The 23,714-nt window shown below is 30.7% G+C and overlaps 2 protein-coding genes across 2 annotated transcripts in view; one reads left to right on the forward strand and one right to left on the reverse strand.

Annotated features, from left to right (window-relative positions):
- The first annotated feature begins 6,995 nt into the window (after positions 1-6,995).
- unc-104 (kinesin family member unc-104) overlaps positions 6,996-23,714 on the forward strand; it is an 83,404-nt gene continuing 66,685 nt past the window's right edge. Inside the window, exon 1 of the mRNA XM_088197521.1 lies at positions 6,996-7,082. The gene's annotated coding sequence lies outside the window, so the exon portion shown is untranslated. The remainder of the gene's footprint in view (positions 7,083-23,714) is intronic.
- On the reverse strand, positions 19,194-19,721 carry LOC148229084 (uncharacterized). The gene is made up of 2 exons (XM_088198312.1): positions 19,607-19,721; positions 19,194-19,533 (listed from the first exon to the last, which is right to left on the reverse strand). The coding sequence occupies exons 1-2, from the start codon at positions 19,714-19,716 to the stop codon at positions 19,257-19,259; spliced, it is 387 nt and encodes a 128-aa protein (XP_088054438.1). The 5' UTR covers positions 19,717-19,721; the 3' UTR covers positions 19,194-19,256.

A 23,714-nucleotide genomic window follows, 5' to 3' on the forward strand; every position in this document is an offset into this window, starting at 1 on the left:
GTCTGATTTTATGTTAGATTTTTAGATATTTTATAATAAAACTATCAATACAACATCATCTAATTCTTTAATCTAATAAGTGATATTGAATTGACAAAAGATCACAGACAATAATAACAATTTGATTGCAGTTCCTTGACCTAAATCTTAGATATGTATTTAATTCATAGTTGTATAGTTGCTATTTGACTAAACAAAAGCAATGGGATAAATACACATATAAAAAAAAATAGTAAAGCAAAAGTTTAGTGTTCCATAAGGTTAAAAATTAAGACTGTTTATTTATTTTATATTATTTATGGCATTACTGCCTTTTGTATTATATCTATTATACTATTTTTTACATTATTATTATATTTTTAAATCTTTGAATTGTATATATTAAATAATACACAAGCAAGTATTAGCATATATAATAATAAATTAAAAACTACTATATCCACAGTTTTTAACCTTGCAGTGCACAAAACGATGCATCTACTTTATCGGACACTTGATTTATAAATTTAACTTTTTGCTTTCGGTTGATATAGTATTGCATATATTCTATCAGGCTGTCCCATTAGTTTTGGTGTTTTTTCTTACATTTGCAAAAATGCAGGGTGGCCGGTGAAGCGTTGTGTCTCAGTGGCACGGTGTTTTTCGATTGTGCGACTGAGACGCAACGTTTCACCAGCCACCTCTGCAAAAATGTATAATTTTTTATAAAATAATGATAATTTCACTCTTCTATCGGTGTTTTTTAACAGTAGTCGTGTCAACGATGCTATTTAGTAACGGGATAGTTTTTGTTTCAATATTTTCAACCCTAAAACAACAATCGCAGAGGAGATAAAATAATATCAATTATGCTATTAAGGAGTTAAAACTCAGTCATAATGCGACAATAGCAATTAAAAACATGTAATGCCATGGTCAGGGATGCTATTAGATTTAGAAAGTGTCAAATGTGGTTCTAAATAGCAAATAAGTGCGGGTTGTTAGTGAGGATATTAGGGCTGCCAGCAAAGCAGGTCCAAGGTTAACGATACAGAAGCTAGCGCAAAAGCTCAACGTGTCGTCTACATCAGTTCACAGAGACTTAAAAATTTAGGAAAGGTGTTATGTGTGAGGAAAGCCTCGTGCGGCGAATCTCAATATGCTAATAATTAATGATTCTAGAACAGAAAGATTTATTTCAAAGTCGTATTTGGCAGACAAAGCATTAAGAATAGCTAGAAATGGGTATGAAAAGTTGATAGATGATATAAAAAATGACCCAAATAAAATGTGGAAAACAATAAAAATTTTAATTAATCCTACTTAGAGAAACGACATAATAAATGTGGAGTTTGATGGAAATATATATAAAGATCCTCATATAATAGTAGAAAAAATGAGTACATTCTACATTGAGAGTATAGAAGAGATTGTAGGTTCAATACCTCAGTTTAATAAATTAGTACAATACAATAGTGAAAAATTTAATGTAAAATTTTAAGAATTTAAATCAGTATCTTCAAAAGAAATTCAAAAAATAATTTGTAAATTGAAAAAAAGGAATCATTACCGGTAGAATTGTATTTAAATATAATTAAAGAAACATGGTAAATACTAGGAGATAAATTATATTATTTAGTAAATAAAGCACTTAAAGAAATACCTGATAATTTGAAGTTCGCTACTATTTAATTTTACACCAAGACAGCGCTCACTCTTGCGTATTCATGAAGGTGGTAGAAAAAATCAATTGATTTTCTTGGGAACTCCTTTCTCACCCATTGTCATTTTATTAAGTCCCTGCAACATTTTTTAGGTGGTAAATATTTTTCAAAAACGGATATAAAAAAACAACATTAAATAATTTATTGCTTCTAAAAACACATCAAGAATAATTGTAGAAAAAGATGAAGAATATATAATTTAGTAAAAGTATTACAGGTTTTAATTTTTAACTCATTTTACATGAAGACTTATGGAACAATCTAATATGACATATTAATTATTTATCTTAAGTAAACATCAATCTTTTTTGCCATTAATAACCCTAATATTTTAACATGAAACTGATTGATTAATTAATGATATTAATGTTCCAATTGCCTATTTAGGTGGATTAGAGCTTAAAATTGTATACAAACGCACAAAAATGGACTCTGCCAAAAGTACTGACGGAGTCGTTACAATGCAAAATGCATTTTTAAAAGATATGCAGGATACAATAACACTGTCTATTTAAGGCCTGAAGTATCGCATTGGCCAGAAGGTTGAGTGTAAGAAAGATACTTCCACCCGGATCTTCTTTAACTCTGTGATTGTATTTCACAATGCCTTTAACTGCTGCAATGATTATACTACTATTCGGTGTAATATTCAAGCCATATCTGAACTTTCTAGTCCACTTGTACATTTCCTAGAGCGACAGAAACGTATCGCCATTCTGAACTTTCATTTATTATAAATTTTATTGGGCTGTACCATATTAAGCTATTGCTGTGCTTTGTCTTGCGTGTTTGATTTGTACTACTGGTATCTTTGTAAATACTGATTCGTATCTCTGTAAATATTACATATAGTAATCAGATTACAAAAGTGTATTTGCTTTTGTAGTAATACATGAAACGTGAAATAGAGTTCAGCAGACAATATATTTACTAATGAGAATAATTTAAATAAGCAATATATAAAATAATTGATCCATAAAACAAATTGTTTGTGCATTACTATCGCATAGATTAGGTGCGAGCGAGTATTGGTTAGAACAGTAAACACCTTATGAATAATTATCTGCAACGAATCCTTTTTCGAAGAAAAAATCTGGAGATTTACTCAAAATAATTCCCTGTGAAATAGCACCCTTTATTAATTGTAAATCTTATGCTGTTACATAACAAGTGCTAGTCCAATATTTAATGTAACAATCTACAATATACCAATACAGCAATGTAACAATCTACAATACGAGTAAGTATTGTGACACAAGACTGAGAATCAGTTGGTCGTTATATCAGAAAATTATCTAAGTAGCTAAGATAAACTTTCAAGTACAAATATGTATAAATTTTTTAATAACTTATCATTATATAATATAAAATTAATGATTTAATATAATAATAAGTGATTACAAAAAGCTATAATTTAGTTGTTTGTTATATTTAGAATATTGACTTATCAACAATAATAAGATTATATAACAATTTTAGTATAGCATGCTATATACAAAATATAAACATAGAATTAAAACTCTATAAATTAGTACACGTAGGCCAAAAGTCACTTTACCATTTAAAAATTATAATTATAAATTGATATATTTTATATTATATTTCAAATTTATTTTACATACTTTAAGTAAGTATATCAGATAAATCTTATAATATAATATAGTCTGCAAAGCAACAATGGTTGTATGAGTTTAAAAAAAAAACAGTTTTGTCAAGTGTAATAAACTGAAAATACAATCATTGCAGAATTAAAGAAACATACACAGATGTTTAATTTTTTAATTTCTTAATTCAAGAGAACAGTTTTAAATAAACATTTAACAAAATTATTAATTCAATAATAGATTAATAATAATCAAAAGTCACTTTAATATTTAAAAATAAAATTACCTTTTGTTTTTTCGTTATAATTGTTATATATCTTTTGATAGATATTCTAAGTAATACCTGCTATTTCAATAACCTTACCTTATATCCATGTAAGATTCCAAGTGTTTTCTATACACCAGGGCTGTCAAACTCGCGGCCCACTTATTATGTGGCCTGCTTATTCCTGCACTATATGCAAACGCATCTCGCTTCACGTCCATACCCCCACTCCCCACACTTACACTCACACGGTGTAACATGTTGAAATTTATAAATTATTTTAATTTTGAATTTACTAAATAGTTAGTGAATCATTCCATACTTATTTAGATGTTTAAGGCAAAGTGTGTGGTCTCGAAAACGGATACATGAACTAGGTAATGTATACACAAGCAAATCACTTCAGTTACAATACAAACAAAATAATTTATGGACAATGTAACTAGTTATTGTATGCTATCACTGTTCGGTACTTGTAGAAGTATTAAAAATTAAATAGTTTATATATTTATTAGGTATTTTAAATCATTTATTTAAGGTAAATCTTGTTGTCAATTAATGTAATCCTCATTTTAAGTAGATTCACTGCAAAAAGTTATTCATGGAGTCATTCGAAAAGTTATTCACTTACTAGCTAAAGCATCTATTATCTAGTGAAAGTATTCATTGTAAGCTTTAACTAAAACTTATAGTTACTGAATACTTTGTCTAGTCATTTTGTCCTATATCGAAATTTAACTGTAACATATACAAAAGCTAGAGCTACACACTAATGTATTATCGTTCTAATCTTCTTATTTTTTATTTATCTCTCGCATACACCTTGTTATTCGATAGAATCATAAGATCTCAAGGCTTAAAAGTAAGCTAAAATATTTTTTTTCGATTTTCTTAATATTAAGTATATAGAATATGTCCCTAGCCATATGCAAATGGAAGTAATTGAGATCCAGTGCGATTCAGATTTAAAGGCAAAATACAATGAGGTTGGTTTGCTCTACCCTTGGATATTCATCAACACTACTCTGTATCTTGATGTTAATAATTTCTGTATAAGAACTAAGCGCGTCTTTCATTTTGTGAAACTTTTTCACGAAATTCTATTTTTAAAACCGCAGAAAAACCATTCTCTGGTTTTCAGGAATAATTTGATGAAAATGACTCATGTATGCTTTTTAGATAAAAAACATAAAGCACTGATATTAAAAGTAAATTAAATTTAAAACAATACGTATTGTTTTCTTGTTTAAGTTTGTTTTTGGGAATCTAAAATAAAAATAAAATTATATTCAACCTGAAAAAAGTTGTAAACACTTTAAACCATAAAGTGACTTTTGGCCCACCTTATCGTACAACGTGTAATCTTGAGATGAAAGTATATATTAACTCTATATCTGTAATTCATATACAGATTTTTTATATAAATTATTTTTAAATCACAATTTTTGTAATATTAATATGCGTCACGTAGTTTCAAAGTCATATCGAAAATCAAGTTGAACTCTTGGGATTCAGATGTGAGGCCGGAGTGAAAAATGACTGCTCTCTCAGGTTGTCGCGGTAGTTTTACCGTGGCTTCGCTTTGTGCGAGTTCGTCTGAACTCCCGTTAATTTCAAGTCGTAAGCGAAGTGTTGTGGCGTCTCCTTCAGTCATTGCCCCTTAAAATAATACCATAATTTGTAATTGTCTAAAATAGATATTATAATACTGTATTTTCGAAATGGTGATTCGAATGGTTAAAATAAACTAGGCGGCATTTTTGGCGGACCTCGACGAGAAGACGACAACCGGCGGCGCCTCATCCGCCGATCTCTCATATCATTTACAGCAATATAACATGTAAGTAAATTGTATAATAACTTGAATATACTACTACTGCAGCGGGCGAATTTATGGCTTATTGCCACCCGGCACCCGTCACCATCTGATCGGAAAAATATGTCCACTAAGATATGCATTAGCGTTTGTATAACGCCGATGAAACTAATTTACGTCGCAACGATTATGGGTGGTCCCGATTAGATAAAACTAAAAAAAAATTCTTACTATTGTATAATGTAATTGGGAAATTGTTACATTGTAACCCATATTTTAGAAGGCTAACAATGTAACTAAGATATTGTACTATAAGTCACACTTTATCCAAAGAAATGAAGTAGCCTTAAGAAAAAGTTTTGTGAATCTGCCGTAGTGGCACTAAAGCATTACGCATTTGCGGTTTAATTGTAATTCCTTTGAAATGATCAAAGATCATTCACTTCACGCTGATGTAAATCAAATCGTTCTAAGTTGCGACTAATTTTGTCGCAACGATTATGGGTGATCCCGACAGACAGATTCACATTTTTGCCAATAATAATAATATTATATAACAATTTTATAATAGTAAAACGTGCTATATTAATATCAACATAGATTTAAAAGGTCACTTTACCATTTTATATTTAATTAACTTTTTGTATGGATAATATGTTTTTTATTCATCTTTTATTAGATATTCTTCACAATATGAGATTTTTTTACACATACCATCATACTGATTTAATGATCTTTTTATAACCGCACAATAATTTTTATTTGGGTCAAAAAGAAATTCAGGCTTATTGACAAACATTTATTAAACAATTTGGTTTAACAGATCTTTTGACTCTGGCTAAATAAGCAGTTAAGCAGTTAACGCATGTATTCTTTACAGCAGGAAGCACAACATATATTTACATAGTTATACATTGACACAATGCTGTACATGTCGAGTATTATCTTGGATACTTTGTGAAATATCATAAAAGAACACTTATTTTTTTGAGTTTTGAAAAAAAACATCTGTGATGAAAATTACCATTGAGCACCTATGTTCAAAGTAAAATTCTTTAATGTATAAGCGTTATTTTACAATATTTTTCCCATTTTATTAATTTCCAAAACCTATGTTTAAAGAATCCTTAATAAAAATATATAATATGTAACTCTGAAAAAGTTATTAAATTTTTAAATGATAAATTGACTTTTGGCCTATTCTATGTATCTAGTATGTATGTACAAACATGTAAAATTTTGATGAAATATTTTCATATTTCATCAACTCAACACAGTCAATAATATATCCATATTAGGTTAAAGTGTTTATTACAATTCTAAAGATATACACTGCTTTCTCTAAATTCTAGAACATATGCATTTTATAAATACATTATACAATGTGTACCATATAAAATTATTGATTTTTCTTAAAATCAGCTTTTTAAGCATGTCATCTAAACGTGAACGCCTATGATAATAAAACGTGTAGTATATCGACTGATTATTCATATTGTTTCATATTGTTTGAAAAAAGCTATAATTTCCATAGGAAAAATCGCCATTACGCCATAAACGTCAGAGTGACGTTTTGTTTTCGCGCATGCGCAGTGAGTCCAGTTTCGCTGTTGACTTCATACATATACAGAGGAAATGTCAGTCGAGCGCCTGCCTCATACGCCACTTTGCTGTGCTCTTTCACAACAATAAAGGTGAGTTTTAAACCTTTTTATCTGTAAAATACATTCACTGTTAACTTATGGGTTATTCTGAAGCAAATCTACGCTGCGATGCGTCACTTTCGAGGCGCCGTAGATATATTTTCCAAAGTTAGTAATCAATACCGCGTTCAAGGACCCGTGGCGGATACTTGCGGAAAAGCGATTTTCCGACCGAAAGCCGAATTAGAACTAATTCAACCGACCTCCAACTTAAAATTACCATTAATAAGCTTCAATTAAACAAATTTAAGTTAGATTTAAAAACAATTTTAATTCAAAAAATACGTAAACAAATTTTTAAATCGTCGCCATATTGAATATCGAATGCACATATTGTGAATTATTTTAATAAAATTAATTCATTAATGAAACCATATGGTTATCATGTTTATAGAAAACGCTGTTGTAATTATCATAATGCATTTTTCCTATAAGATAAAATTGTTTATATTTATATATATATACACAACGACATCGAATACTGTCGTACTTAATACAACGAATGATGACCTTTAATTGAAGTACTTAAACGTATGACTCACGCGACGGAAGATGTCAGTGCGATTGTTAAAATCAATACTCGATGAATGAATCTCTCGATATTAATCTCTAGTCGCTCATCTCGCCTTATTTACATAAGCGGTCTCAATTCATAAGACCTTAAGGGCTCTTAAATTTAACACCGCTTAATATCGAAAATAAATAAATAACGAACGGACAGTGAGTAATAATTGACAAAGTTTCGTCTCGCGAACTCCAATTAGTGGCGGTCGGTGTCAAAATCAAAAAGTTCTTAGGAGCCTTTACAAAGTTCGCCTTTAGAAAAGCTCACCTCATTAAAATTCAAGCGCGGTTTTGAGTCTTGAATGTTTAAAATTATGAGATATTTAAAAAAATTTTCATAGCAATCTATGACGCAGCTCTTAAATATCGACCGTAAAAACATTTCAATTGACCAAAAGGGGAGTTTTTTTTTTGAGGCGTTGGCACGCCTGATTGGTGTTGCCATATGTTCGAAATTGGTGTTACATAATTGGATTATTTTAAATGTTATTTATTTATTGTCGAAATATATGCACGTGTTTCAGTGGTAGCATATGCCTAATTAAAGCTCCAGAAACGTCAAAATATAATTTACATAGAACTTTGCATAGCACATGGCGCTTGAATTTACATTCTCCGAGTGTTGCATATAATCTACTGAAATTAATTCCATACTCCACGTATTTAATTTCGTCCTAGATGGAATATTAATATCATAGTTTTTGAAGCAATATTATGTAAATTCTATGTTGAAAAATTAATATAAAGGTGAGATTTATAATTGTTTTCGTAAAAGTTGCTGTCTGGCTTAAGCCGAGTTTTATGAGTTTTTAAAATGGATCGACTTGTTCGTCTTCCTTAATCCCTAGGTTTTACCAGCGACTTACTTCCACTTCTAAAAGAAAATTATTATTTAATAAAAGAGATAATTTGGTAATTTTTGTTAAATCAGTGAATGTTTAACTGTTATTAGTATTATAAACTTTGTATGAAAAATTTTTTTTTATAGAGTAATAAAATTATTTAATAATTCTATATCCAGATATCTACAAATATATAAAAAAAATATGTCATATAACTCTATAAGTAAAGCATCCAGTGATAAAAAGTTCACAAGAATTTATTAATAAATAAATCAGGGTATTATTTTAAATTTAGAAATATATTATAAAGGGTTCAATTATACGTTTATTAATATGAAAAACAGTAAATATATTTATTAATATTTAATTCAGGTTTTAATATAGGCAAAACATTTATGTACAAATAAATGATTTAATCATGCTTAAATTTAAACTTGGGACATTACATATGTATGCGGCATTTGAACTTTATGCGCAGACGTCGGGGAAGGCATATATGCGTCATTCGTTGTACAGTTTAGCTTCAGTTGCTTGAAAAATATGACTAATACAAGTTCTATTGAAGTGATTTTTCATAATATAATAAGTTTAAATCTTTTTTCAATGGTACTTAAATTTTGTTACGCTAACTAACAATACGAATGACATAGTTTAAAAATCCTATATATGTAAATGTAATAAATACAAATTTGTTTTATTGCTTAATATATAGTAATAGTTTCACTGATGTGGATAGGTGTCTTAAATAGAAATTTCCAAGCAGTCAGATTTTAATAAAATTTTATATATTATACAATATATTTGAGTTTACATTTAAACGTATTTTTATACAGCTTTATCAATTTTACAAAGTATAAGGGCGTTATCATTGACTAATACTGTCCTGCACACACATTTTTCACCGTTATTATTTCCCAGTACAAACCCGGTTAATCTTTGCCCTATCTCGGGTTAAAATCGGAGCCAAATGCTTCAACCCTCTTGGCTGAGGTTAGTGTCCCGGACACTGACCATTTTTAAGCCTCCCCCCTGCCTCCTACCGATTAAAAGGACGGGGAGAAGAGAGGCGCCAGGTCTGGATATGGCGGATACACCTAGGTATATTGAAATCCTGTAATTTGAAGCATTCGTGTCGGCACACCTGAGTCATTACAGTCACGATACCCGGCGCTGACCTGCGCCAACGACAGGCTCTACTGCGGTAAATTTTCCGCGGAAACCTTCCTGGGACCTTATCGGTCTCTGGGTCTCATTTGCATCGGGACCTCATAATAACCCCACCCTCGGGAGAGCCGTAAACGGTTGCACACCGATCCTACGCTCGGCAAAGTTTCTAAACCTTGGAGACTCTTCAAGTTCTATCTCTAAAGCACTGAGAGTGTATGCGACACAAAAGTTCTGGACTGCAACTTGGAGAGCGTTGGATAAGTAGGGAAATATTAATAGTTATCATATCATATGAAATGTACATTGGTAATCAATCTTACTAACTATCGTTTTAAATATAAAGGTAGTGCTTTTTAAATCACCTCTGATTATTTTTATATCGTTCATCTTGGAGTACCACAGAGATTCAATTTAGGTCCTCTGGTCCATGTGACAATTTAGAACTTATAATATTTATTGTATGCTGATGATTTTAACCGTTTATGTGCCAAAGTAATTTTAAAATTTAATTCAAAATAACACCTCAATGCATATTATTTTTATAATTAAAAAAAATATATATCAAGGAGTTAAATAATTTTAAAGGGCTTTTATTACTCAAAATAAGCCTTTGGGTGCCGTTTCCGGTCATTTAAACATCATTTGCTGGGGTTGTCACAACAAACCATTATTGAATGAATTTTGCTTTATTAGCAAACTAACATTTTAAAGTAAAAAATACAATGATATATGATACTGAGCGACTACTTTTGGCATCCATTGCAAGAACCACTGCCGTCACCAGTACTAAGGCCCTACGAGTCCAACCCAATGGGCGGCATCCAGCTTTTAAAGGACTGGATGAGCGGGATCCACCCCCCGTAGTACTACATTATTTGTTTCTCCCGAGCGTTTTGGGAAACGCTCTCCTGATCACCTGCATATCTGTTGCATAACATTAGCTTTGCATGCTGTTGCATTTCTGCGCTTCATCCTTGTACATCACTTTACGTGATGCCTCAGTTCCAGCTTTAGCCCTCGGTCCCTTATTTAATAAAATAGCTATCAATAATTTACAGTTGTTGACTGTGTTTACATGGTTGTAACGGACTGAGCTAACGTCTGTCATATTATAATAAATAAATAAATAAATGAATTATAGATTTTTATCTTGAACGCCGATTCACAGTTACGTATTATTGGATTGGGTATTACATCTAAATGGTTTTCCATTGCCATTATACATTTTTTTTATACACAGAGCCAATTGTAATTCAAGAGTTATTTCTCCGCGAAGGCTGAATAAATAAAATTTAATTAAAAGTAAAGAATGTTTTTAATCAAGGGCTGCTGCTTCGAGTTTTCGAAACGTTCCGTTGTATAATTGTAAAATATTTTCACTAATTCATTAATAAACCGATACACGTTATTAATGGGGCAATAAATAGGGCTCGCTTTAGACAACTCGGGGGTAAATTTATAGCACCTTTCACCTGTATCATATTTACGACGTAAGGTTTGATATATTAAATGTGGTGTGCTGAATAAGTTTCCGGTGATGCCTATGTACGACCATTAAGTATTACGTATCACTGTAAACATGTTACGGTTTCCCAAAGATGGTGATCAATCATTCAACGTGTCTAGAGATATAATCTAAAAGTATATATTCATTTAAGTAGCATATTTCTTGGAAAATATTTACCGATGAATAAATAATTTTAATTGCCTCAATATTATATAAAGGATATTGTTTTTAAGATTACTTAGTCTTCAATTATAGGAAAATCTATCAAAAGAGAATTTTATAAATGCAGTTAGACTTAAAATAGCACAGATTTATTTAAACAAGACTATCCGTGATTTTATTAGTAACGTTTTAATTTTTTTTATCATGTTTTCATGTTGCCTTGCTACGTCGATTATTTGGAGGACATAGTGGCACAGGCTCTCTGTGTATAGGTCTACTTTTGGCAAATCTCTGAAGTGCGCGTGTTGTGGTCATCACAAACACAAACTTTTGGATTTAGATGACTCGTCAATGAGTCACCCCTTATCTCGCACTTCAAAAAAATTTAGTCGATTTTCATATATGTGGCTTCTATAACCCGTTTTAAAGACCATCTTAATGTATTATCAATTAGGTACATACACTTAACTGCAAAAGTAACAGCACAACCTTTATTATTATTTTAATATTGTTCATCGCATCGCATTATATTTGCAATGTTAATTCGGATGAAAAAATACATTTATTATTGAAAGTAATGGAACTCTTAGAAGTAGAATAAAATATTATACTAATTAAACTTCCCTATTTTGTAAGGTTAACGTCGCTTCCAACCACATAGGGTTAATTTGTTCCTTTGAACCCGAACGCAAATATTTTCATCCGAATTTCCGAACGCTCTGTTTTCCAACTACCATTACATACATTCTCTTCTCCCCTGTCTTGTTTGTTAGAACGCCAGACGCGCATATTTCACACAAAGCGAGCCCGGAGCAAGTTTCCATTTTGTACTAACATCTAGAACTTTGCAGGAAACGCAATGGCGACCTAGAATATTTTTTTATTCTCCGCTCGCTTACAAATTAGTACGTGAGCGTGTTCTGTACTCTTGCGCCATTCCTATAATCCATTATCCAATATCATAAATAACCCTTGCTTGCGAAGGGGTGCAAAATTTTCTCAACTTCGAACCCCGTCACGATTCCGCAAGTTCACATATTTCGCGACGTTCCCGCGGAGAAGACAAAGCCCACGTACGGCCAACTTATAAACCCATTACTTGTGATACACAAAAAAAGTTATTTCTCGGGCCTCTCCTCAGACAGGGCGGCAAAAAAGCGTGATTACTTACATCAAGAAAAAATCCAGGATAAAAAGAATTCCTCTTGGTTCTTTCCGCGTGGCGCTTATCTGAAAGAGGATAGGGGGAAGCAAAAAAGTGATGAAACACGTGTAGGTAAAATTGTATTAGATCCGCGTAGGCTAGGAAAAGCTTTTTATATTTATAATTTTTATGCTTATTTATATTACTTAAGCACTTAAGTATCTATTTACATCTTAGGCACCTGAATAAAGTTGACTGTATCTTTCATTTTAATATTATAAGCACATCATTCTATCGGTTTAGTTTTGTAAGTTCGTCTGACATAACTATTTCCTAGCCTAGTCATGCTCTTCAGATTGCTCTGTTATATATAAACTAGTGTTTATTCTCGAGAAATTCTCGAAACAAATCATTTATCAAGAAAATTTCAGATTTCACAAAAATTTTCATAGAGCCTATTTTTCCAAAATAATAATTTGTACAAATTTTACAATCGCTGCATTTTTTTAAACCACTGCATAAAAAGGGTAGGTTCGTGCCAGGTGTTTGAAAATATACATGTTGTTTTGGAAGCTCTTAATAGAAGTCAGAAGTATTTGAATACCAAAAAAAGCTAACGATTTTCCTAATCGGCCTTATCTTTGATTTGGTAATCTTAGAAATACAATAATATCCAGATAATAAAAATTCGCTCCGCGTAAGAATCGACAGATTGAAAAAATGTGGGGAGACTTTCTACAGTCATGTCATAAAATTTGCTTGTCGGCAAACTTCAATTTCGTTTTTTTATAATCCAAAAAGGTCTTTTATCGTTGTCTTGTTAGAAATATGAAAAATGTAAAGTAGTATTGAAAATTTTCTCTACGATTCCCGAAAACGCTCCGTAATCAATCTAAGTAGATCGATTGGTTCTAGTCTTTAGATTATTTGCGTCGAGTTCTCTGTTCATTAATAGTATACAGATATAGTATAAATTACACATATTTATTTTTATCAAAATTGTTCGAGAATTCGCGAAAATGTGAATTTTCATTTCTCAAGAATTGAAAAACAGCACATTTTTGCTGTGTCGGAAGAGAAGTGGTAGTTTAAGATGAAGTATGAATAAAATAGTTCAATACCGCATATTTCTGGCTTATATATTATTGAAAATTAGGGATCAAATAAGTCTTTACTAAGCATTGATAAAATGTATGTATCGGTTTTGAGTGAGTAGCAAGAGTGATCGAATTCTGGTTTAAAATAGAGTGTGTTCGCGAAAAGCTTTATTGTATGATTTTTAAACAGCAGCTCTAACGAATCTTAAACAATATTATTTTAATTTATAAGTGCTCCTTAACAAAATTTGCACCTTTGAGCATCTTTGGAATTGATCACATGTGTCAATTAAATATTTATTAAAAAAAATCTTAATCTGTGCCTAATATTAGTACATCTTCGCTTGATGCTAAGTCAGAAGCAAAGTGGTAGTGTTGGCTTATATATTCTTTCAAAATAAGGGAAAGTCTTTATTAAACGTTTACCAAATACATGTTAGAATATAGTTACGGGTGATAAGCGAGCAGTAAAAAAACCAAATTCTGATTAAAAATATAGTGCCAAACAGAATTTTAATGTCTGGTGTGTTCGCGAAAAGTCTTTTTGTATGATTGCTGACTAGCAGTTTTAACGAATCTTGGACAAATTTATTTTGACTTATTAGTCTGAATTATATATTCATCTTCTTTAATACCCATGAACAGAATTTGCACCTTGCGTAAGCATATTTAGGGGTGGTAAGCTGTAATGACATATTGACCATAAATAAGTGAATTGTTATTAATTATTTATTTTTACGCGGCTTACGCGTAAAAATAATTAATATAAGTGAGACGCAATTATTGTTAATAAGTGCAAAAAAATGTGGATTTTGAAAATATATTCTGTATTGTTTGTAAAATCCTGTTTTTTTTAAATTATCTAATGCTTTTAATAGAGCATGAGTATAGTCAAATATTTTGGTAGCTATTCGAATCGTATTTGTAGTAATTTTTAGTGAAATAGTTTTTAATTATATAATATTTAATAATCAGGTCATAAGTTTGTCATCTAAAGGTGAAATTTTAAATACTCTTCATAATTCTGATTATAATGTGAAAGCGACACTTTTTTCACAATCTACCAACTGCAAAGGACGATTTTATCAAAAATGATAATTATAAGTAGATTTTAGAGCACATCTCTATTTTTGTAAATATAACGGAAGTCCTTTTTTATTTTTTTAAAATTAACTTAGTCTTTGTTATGGGAACTCAACAAAAATTTGATATTCCCATGATTTATAGTTTTTATAAAACGTATCAACTACTAAGACATTGTAACAAGTATCTAAGCCACCTGGAAGTGAGACCCAAAGTTCTGGACAACGATGCTAAAGTATTACATTTACGGTTGTTCTGAGACACGATCGATAGATGCAAGTACCGGAAACATTGTAAGTTTACGATCTTTAGCGGTATCTTTTCAAGGGTTCTCAAATTTAGTAATAGAACTATATTCAGCTAGAAATGGCGTGCCATTGAGAAACTATTCAACAAATCCTATCTGATGTGTGTTGGTATTACATATTTATGAGCCGCCGTTATCGACCAGTCAACTTTAAACTTGAAAGAAAAACGTTTACTTTGTGTGCTTATCAACATATCACGTAACTGACTATTGATCCAAGTTTAACAGTGCTTAACATTCTTGAGAAAAAGATAAATATTTTGGTACCCCTATACCTACACGGTTTATAGACGTGAAAGTTTTTCGCCGGGCTCGGCTATAAATATACCCCGAAACATAGGTAGCGTTGTATCGGGGGTATAAAACGGAACAATCGCGGTAAAACGGCAATTACCAAAGTTAGCACTTTAAGAATCTGCCCTATCCCGTTTTCCAAGTTTAATTGGGTTAAAGCGGAACAAAGGGGAAACAAACCACAATAACCATTTTAAACCACTCGCCCACGGTGCATTCGGCCTGTGTCTTGTTCCTCTTATTGCTCTTATCAAGCTATTCGAAGGGATGGGGAAGATCGAGGCCATTTTGTTCCTTGAAGTAGCTGATCTCAGCATTGAAATAATCTTATTGGAACACAGATATAAAACTGCGTTGGTATATTTTTTTATAAAATGTTTTTGAGAAGTATATAGAAAATATAATCAGCAAAAATATACGATACTAAGATATGCTATTCGTTATTATCACAAATTAATATCTTGTACATACTTTGAATTTAATGCGCAGTATTTCTCATCTGGTTGGCAAATGTAACTGACTCACTAGTTGCATTATTTATCAACCAGACATTAGTCACATTAATATGTATGCTTAAAAAAAATTGTTCAAGATGTTAATTGGAATTTTAACCAATAAGGAGATTATGATTTGGTGTTTATATTGTTCTAAAGATCATGAAATTTTCTTTGGTTATTTTGTCGATTTTTGAGAAGCACTGATCGTAGTATATATTTTACGTGACCGTTCCTACGCTTCATGTCTCCAGTAAGGAGTCTCGTGTATTAAATTATTTTCCATTTAATTCCGATATCCCGTGGGACTGTTGTAGTCCCGGGACGCTCGTAATTCGACACTGACGTGTGTGTTGAAGTAAAGTTAAGCCCTAACTCATTCGTTAGGAAATACATTCAAGAAGAGACTTGTGCATATTTTCACTACATAGTAGAAATCTTTCTACTCCGTTTGAAATAGTAATTATTTCTTTCTAATCTCATTTAAGTAAAACTCATGGTTGCTTATGTATGTGTTTATATTTTTTATGTAGTTGAATGGTTATAATAATTTTACAAACTTTATCATTTAGGCAAGTGATAGTCAAGGATCAAACTATGGAAAAAGTTTTCAATTGTAATTTAAAAACAAGTTTTCAGCATTATTTTTTAGCTTTGATGTTAATTAAGACACAGCTAGTATAGTCTCAGTTATAAAAATCAATAAAAAAATACCTATAAATAGAATTACTAAACCGAAAGAATCATATTTTTGGTATTAAATATATAGTTCAATTAATAATTATTATAAAATACATATTTATTTTTATTTCACATGTATGAAGACATTGATCAATTAAATATATTAAAATTTTTAATATTATATTATATTTATAAAATTTAGTTAGAAAACTAAATCAACGGAATTTTAATTACGGGTGTGTTCGCGAAAAGCCTTTTCGTATGATTACTGACAAGCAGCTTTAACTAATATTTGTCAAGTTGATTTTGCCTTATTATATTAAATGAGATATTCATGAAATAATTTGCACCTTGCGTAAGCATCTTTAGGGGTGGTCAGCTCTAATGACTTATTAACTTCTCAATGAAAAACACTACACTTTATCATGTTAGGACGTCCTTTCTATGCTTTATTATTAAATGAAATGTAAGGCGAATCTTGAAAATATTATTTATACATTATTGTTTGTAAGATCCATACAAAAATGTTTTCGGGGATAGATAAGAGGAGCTGAACTAATTTATGTAAGATGGTTCTCATCTCTTTTACGTGTATTGTTAAATTTGAATAGTGTAATTTTTTCAACGAGTCCTGTACAACTCCATACTTCACATACGAGAGGTAAAAAGGAAATTATTAAGAAAATGTTCCTTCCGCTCGTTTCGTGGTCGTTCAACTTCCGCGCCATAAAAGCAGCCATAATTCCGACATCACGGTTGACGATCGCTGCATGGTTGACGCACGCACTAGCGTGTCCGACTGCCGCCATTGCCGTAAATAAAATATGGTCGTCGTTTAATTTGGCGCCAGCCTTCGTTTTTTTCCGTCTGGGGTCAGTTTTAATTTCGAAAAACGTTGTTATCCATTTGATGAACTTTTCGGTGGCGCGGGCCGACAGTTGGCCGCCGCTGTCACGGATAATGAATTTTAAAGCGTTGGATATCCTTTGTTCCGTGTGCTTTTGTATCATTGATCCGAGGACTGCGGCTAGACCCAAGGATGCGAGACGTAAAAACGTATGTACGTGTTTTTCCACTTTTCACGTTTTTCGCGAAGCGGCGGGTGTGGGGAATTGATGTCGGGATACTTTTGAAAGCGCCGCTTCTTAAGCTCACCATAAGGTACAAATGGTTTTAAATTTCTCAAGCTTTTTAGCTTTCAGAAGCTTAAACTGAATAAAAAAACACCTCATGCCGACAGATCGGGGTACAAATGATGATAAATATAGCTAAATGTACATTAGTTATATTTACTATCATCTTTTGCATCGTTATTAAATGAAAGCTAGAAATGTACATAAAGAGAGTGCCAATCTAGGAAACGTTTCAATTTTGCTCTATACTATATGACCTTGTTTGACGGTTTACAAAAGAGAAGTTTCTATTCAGCACAATTCTCGATATTATGTAATAACACTCTAAGATGAAATATATGTTTAGTTAATTAAAACCCTGCCAATCATCTGATTCAGACTACATTCCTGTTAGATTTTTGTTAGAAAGAATAGTGAAAAACATATAGCTTTATTGTGAACGTCGGCTAAATAACAACATTCTCATTGAGCAACGACTTATAGGAATAAATTTTACTGTCACTAATATTTGTGAAAGCTTTGATTAAATAACTCTAAATTAATACGCAAATGATACATTGCCAAAAATATTGAATACAAAAGAGTACAATGAAAGAGAGATGATTAATCTAATGAGCCATTAGTTTTACGTATAATTCATGACAGAATATATTAAAATTGAATAACAGATTGGCTAAAAACTTGATTGGTTTTAACAAGAAAAGTTTTGACTGCGAAAAATATGTAGATATTATGTTCCATCTAGTTTAAAAAAGCTTTTGATAAAGTCCAACATGAAAAATGTTGAATCTAATAAAATACAATTGATCTTTGAATTATTACGATTATTGGCAAAAAAATGCGAATCATCAAAATATATCAAATCAAATGAGACAATGTTGTATTATGTTTCTTCTTTGAAATTATCATTTGTACAATAATCTAGTCACCAAAATATACGTGTGAGATACACTCTAGAACAGTGTCTCCATTTTTTTGAGAATATCCTGCGTCATCAGGTTCAGACCAAGTCTAGCTAATACCCAAATCTCAATCTTTAATTAAGGCTTAAAAATAACATTAGTGCTGAACAGCACAATTGTCAATTAAATGTTATTTATTAATCTATATAATAATCTGAAGGATTAGGAAAATCGAAATTGCTCGAACCCGCAACCTCAGAGTTACTAATCTGAAGCGTAACGGACTGCGCTATTCTGTCCTTATAATTGTTTTCATGCAAAGCAAATTTATTTTAAATTTTACTATAGTGTTCTTGCTTACGTATTTTTTTATCAGTAAACTATATGTTTTCATGTACATATATCTAACGTTTTTATTAACGTTCGTATTTTCAGAATTTTCGCTGTGTGGAATTTTTGTTTGCGCAATAATCTGGGCACCAAAATATATATGTGAAATACACTCTAGAGCAGTGTTTCCCATTTTTTTGAGAATATCTAGCGATCCCTCATCATCAGGTTCAGATTAAGTTTAGCTAATGCCCAAATCTCAAACTTTAATTTTAGCTTGAATATGTCATTAATACTAAACAGCGCAATTGTCAACAAATGTTATTTATTAATCTATATAATAATGAAGGATTAGGAAAATCGGGAAAATGTTTGTGTAAGTCAATACAATATAATTCAGTCAATAGTTTATTCTCAAATAAATATACATTAAATTGTCAACAATTTGTTAAAATAGTTCAGAAAATTCTTTGTCTTTTGCTAGGTCTTGTTACAGTACAATTGTCAGGTTTATGTTTTTGTGTTAAATTAAAGCTTCTACCACCGAAGTCAGATTTTTTTACAGTTTTATCATTAGACTTGGTAGAATTCTGCCTCATTTGATTGATCTTGTCCATTCTGGCAATCCTGGTGTGTTGTCTCAGCTTCACCCTCAGTTTCTTGTCGCTTTTGATGATCCTGCACCATTTATCGCTAATCAAAGAAGCGGTATACAAAGAGCGTCCATCCAGCATTCTGTAAAAAAGAAAAATCATTAGATAAAGTTCAACATAATCAATTAAAATATAATTATAAAAAAAATATTTACCTGAATATGATCGAAGCCACTTCTATAGGAAGTTTTCCAACAATGTCTACGTTAGGGTTCACCAAAGGCGAGAATCCCATGACGCAAAGCAGTGAAAATAAGCTATTCATTTCGATAGTTTTCAATTGTTGTTTATCAATGCAAAGTTGATTGCTAATATTGAAAAAGCATTAGACTCCGTTGAGTTCAAACGTAGCTCGCCGAAGCACGTGGTATGTGAGAACGAACGTAGCTCGCCGAAATTCACTACATTTTTAACAGATTTATTGAAACGCTTATAATTTATTTATTATTTATGAATTGCTTAATTCATTCAAATAGATCAATGTATACTGATTTCAAATAACACTAATAGTAACATTCCTGTCAATTAATCCCAGGACGTATAAACGAAACAGGGTTGCGTGATGCAAATCAATAATTCAGTTTGACAATTACTAGTACCACGTTAAACCCGGTTTAAAATTATAGGAAGCATTAATAATCATTTTTATGAATTATGTATATGTTACAGTGGATGTGTATTTTTATTAGTTAGGCTTATAATATGCGCCACAATTTGATTGGGATTGTTTCGATTCCACAAAATTTCTAAGATGACCTTTTTTTAGCTCCCTCAGCATTGCAAAATAAATAAAATTCTATATTGCTTTTTTTAGGTCTTTCAGTATCCAAATAGAGCAAAAAATTTAGAGAAAAATATTTTTTTAGCTATCAGGGTTTAGAGCTTTATATGTAATTACGATGAGCTATTTTTAGTATAAATATAATTTCACTAACTCAGTCAGTTAAAATGTATTAAACAGTGGTTTCAGTATTTCACTGCTCAGTAGCATTAGAACCGGTGATCTGGTACGCATGTTTTACATGATCAAAGATTTAAAAAACATGACTACCATATTTAAAATAAATTAGATCAAACATGAACCTGAACGAATTTTTATTTCCATTTACAGAAATGCGCTATAAATAAAAACCAGCTCCAGCTGCAAAGTTAATTTTAATATAAATATAAATTTAACTACAGATCAAAAAATAGCTGATGAATTCAATGGAACATTTCTATCAGATCAAATACTGATTAACCTTGATGATATAAACACTATCACAAACACGGCTCAAGCTAATAGATCTATTTATTTTCACCAAATTAAATTAGAAAAAATCATAAGATATATAAACAAATTAAAAAATAACTCAGCTCCTATTACTGATGGCGTAATAGTTAAAAAATAAACTAGGATCAAACGCATATCTCTCGGACGCGCACGTGTGATCTCTTCCCATTTGTATTGTAAAGCGCACAGCTACATAATGGTTTTAATATCTATTTTCAACCCTTTAATTTAAAAATAGATTAAAAAAATCAGAATGAAGTAAAAATAATATTTAAAACCCAAAAAGTTAAGGGTCCGTTAACCGCACACTCATTAGCTTCGGTACCTCATGACAGTGAAGTACTGACAGCTGGTTTATACATAAATGATTTACCTTATGTAAACTTGCAGGAATGATTCAACTATATGCTGATAATACAGTGCTTATATATAACTTTAAAACATACTTAAAAATGTACATAAATATACAGAGTGATTTATTCAATATTCGTGAATGGATGAGATTAAACATTAGCAATTAATGTAAAAAAAATCAACTATTTGATATTTAATGATAATTTTTATATCAAAATCACTGTAAATAATTATATAATCACAAAAAGTGATAACATAAAATTCTTAGTTCTAGTTTTAGATAATTTTTTTTTATAAATTTTATTAAATAATATTATTATTATTGTATTTAATAATATTAAAATATTATTAAATAATATTATTATTATTTAATAATATTAAATTTTAAATAATAAATTTTTATTTAATAATATAAAATTTTATTAATATTTAATAATATAAATATTATTAAATGATAATAAAATTAAATAATATTGTTTTACCAATGTCTAAATTTTTATACCAGTTTCAAAATATATTATAGTATAAAACTAGAGTGAACGGTTATTATGCACATATTCATAGTCATTTCGTACTTCTTAATATTCTGACATTGCACATTGATGTATTTAATGTCAGCTATGAGGAGTTGGTCCAAGTCGAATCATTTCATTTTATTATTTTATTTTTTATTTTTTCAATACAAAATGTATTATTTTTGACAATCGTGATGCATTGTATTGAACTAATGAAATATATAATTTTAATATATCTGAATTGATATATTTTCAAACAACCTAATAACATCTATAAGCGAGAGGTATTATGATGGTCATTTAAGCTCAATATACCAAGTTTTTATGTTGCTTTTCAGACATGTTGATCTTGACACTTATGTAGGTTCTTGAGAACTTTTCTAGATTGAAAAATACTTTCAGCAAATTGAATTCAACCTTCAGAATGTTAGTTCGAAACATAAATGATCAATCAACTGGTGTTATTATTTCGAGATCACCGAACCGTGTGTATGGGAACAGTTGAAAAAATATAAATTAGTTCTGTTCTCCGATCAATCTTGTGAGCTTGAGCCGTTTCAGCGAGACTTTATTAGAAAAGAAAGCTCACCCGTTTGCGTTCACAAATACGTATAATACGTATCCAGTTTCCCGGGTCTGAGGCATTTTTCACAAGAATTGCCAATTATCTGGTCTTGCCAAGTACCTTAATGGGACAGCGGCTGGTGCCGGCGGGGGAGGGGCAGAGGCTGTTCTCTAATGAAATCAGAATTTGGACCGTGACGGACGTGCGCAAACGTCTGCCAGTGATGTTGTCAGTATATTTTTAGATAGCATTTTGACGATAAGGGGATGGAAGGAATAAATTGAATCATGTTACGTTGAATTTTCATTAAAAAAACAGCATTTTTTTATCTTCCATTGGGACAGATGTTTGCTAAAAAAGCTAAAAAATATTTATTTACAAATGCTATTGATATAGGTTGCTACTTAAATGTATAGCATATTTTTATTTTTTCAAAGAAAAAATACTTTTGTCAATCTTAAGCTTATTTTATTACTTGAACTAGAACAAAATTAAAAGGTGCTTCTTATATGTATACACCAGGATGTCTATCAATCGATAGTTTTTATTTAATCGAAATCTTAGATACCTGATCATGAGATAATATAAATATTATTAATTTTTAGCTTTAAAAAAAATATGCGCATGAATTGAGACCGAGGCCATTGTGTGCCTTGTATAATAAAATTACATAGTGCGCAGTACCCTTGAGTATGCTTTTTTGGTTGGTTGCCAAACATTGAAACTACTTTCAAGAGAAAATATAATAGATACCTATACATATAGAAATTTAATTATTATCTATTTTTATTCGTCACAAATTTTCTGTAAGGTATGCTGGGATATGATTCCCTCGAGTCGCGTCAACGCGTGTTCTTGAGAAAGCGCCTATTCAAGCTGGTAGTAGGGATTGAATGCAAGAATAAGCAAAGCACCTTTCAAGGAAATTGAAACTCATTTATGATTAATATAATTGCTTTTATAAAGTCAGTGCTTACAATTCTTAACAAAGCTTTAAAGAATCTTTATTTTACTTCTCCATATATAAGTAATATGTAAGGTTATTACCTTAAGAAAAATGACAACTTAATTAGTGGTATTACTTTAAACATTTAATTCAAAAGAAGATTTTTATTAATGTTTGGTTAGATGTCAGGAGAAAATCCGAGTAGCTTTATGACAAGGCGCTTAAGTTACTTTTGCTATTTTTATATATTAAATATATAAATCAGGGATATGTGGAAGCATTTGCCCGCCCCCTCCCTTGAATTTAACAACAAAATGCCTGCCATTTCATGAAATACTATAAATTTTAACGAAATCAAAATATTTTTTCGAAATAAAAACTTTTGCCCTCCCCTATATTTTAATATATGTCATTTCAGTGAAATCATATTAAAATACATTTTCTCTAGTATATTTATATTTTTACTAGTAAAAAAATGCAGGTGCTAGTGAAATTATATGATTTCAACTTTTGTATACGTAGTATTATAAACATTTATATATTTATCATTATTTATTTACATACGATGTATAAATATTACAGTGAATGTGTATTTTTTTAGTGAAGTTAT

This window comes from Plectrocnemia conspersa, unplaced genomic scaffold (assembly GCF_051122295.1).
Source record: "Plectrocnemia conspersa isolate PC_06_02 unplaced genomic scaffold, ASM5112229v1 ptg000011l, whole genome shotgun sequence".
In the NCBI taxonomy this organism is placed as follows: Eukaryota; Metazoa; Arthropoda; class Insecta; order Trichoptera; family Polycentropodidae; genus Plectrocnemia; species Plectrocnemia conspersa.

Excerpts from the sequence above, each read along its gene's own strand:
- LOC148229084 (XM_088198312.1), bottom strand. The coding sequence starts at position 19,716 with ATGAATAGCTTATTTTCACTGCTTTGCGTCATGGGATTCTCGCCTTTG. Across the intron at positions 19,534-19,606 it reads GTGGCTTCGATCATATTCAG|AATGCTGGATGGACGCTCTT; the intron begins GTAAATATTTTT and ends TCTTTTTTACAG.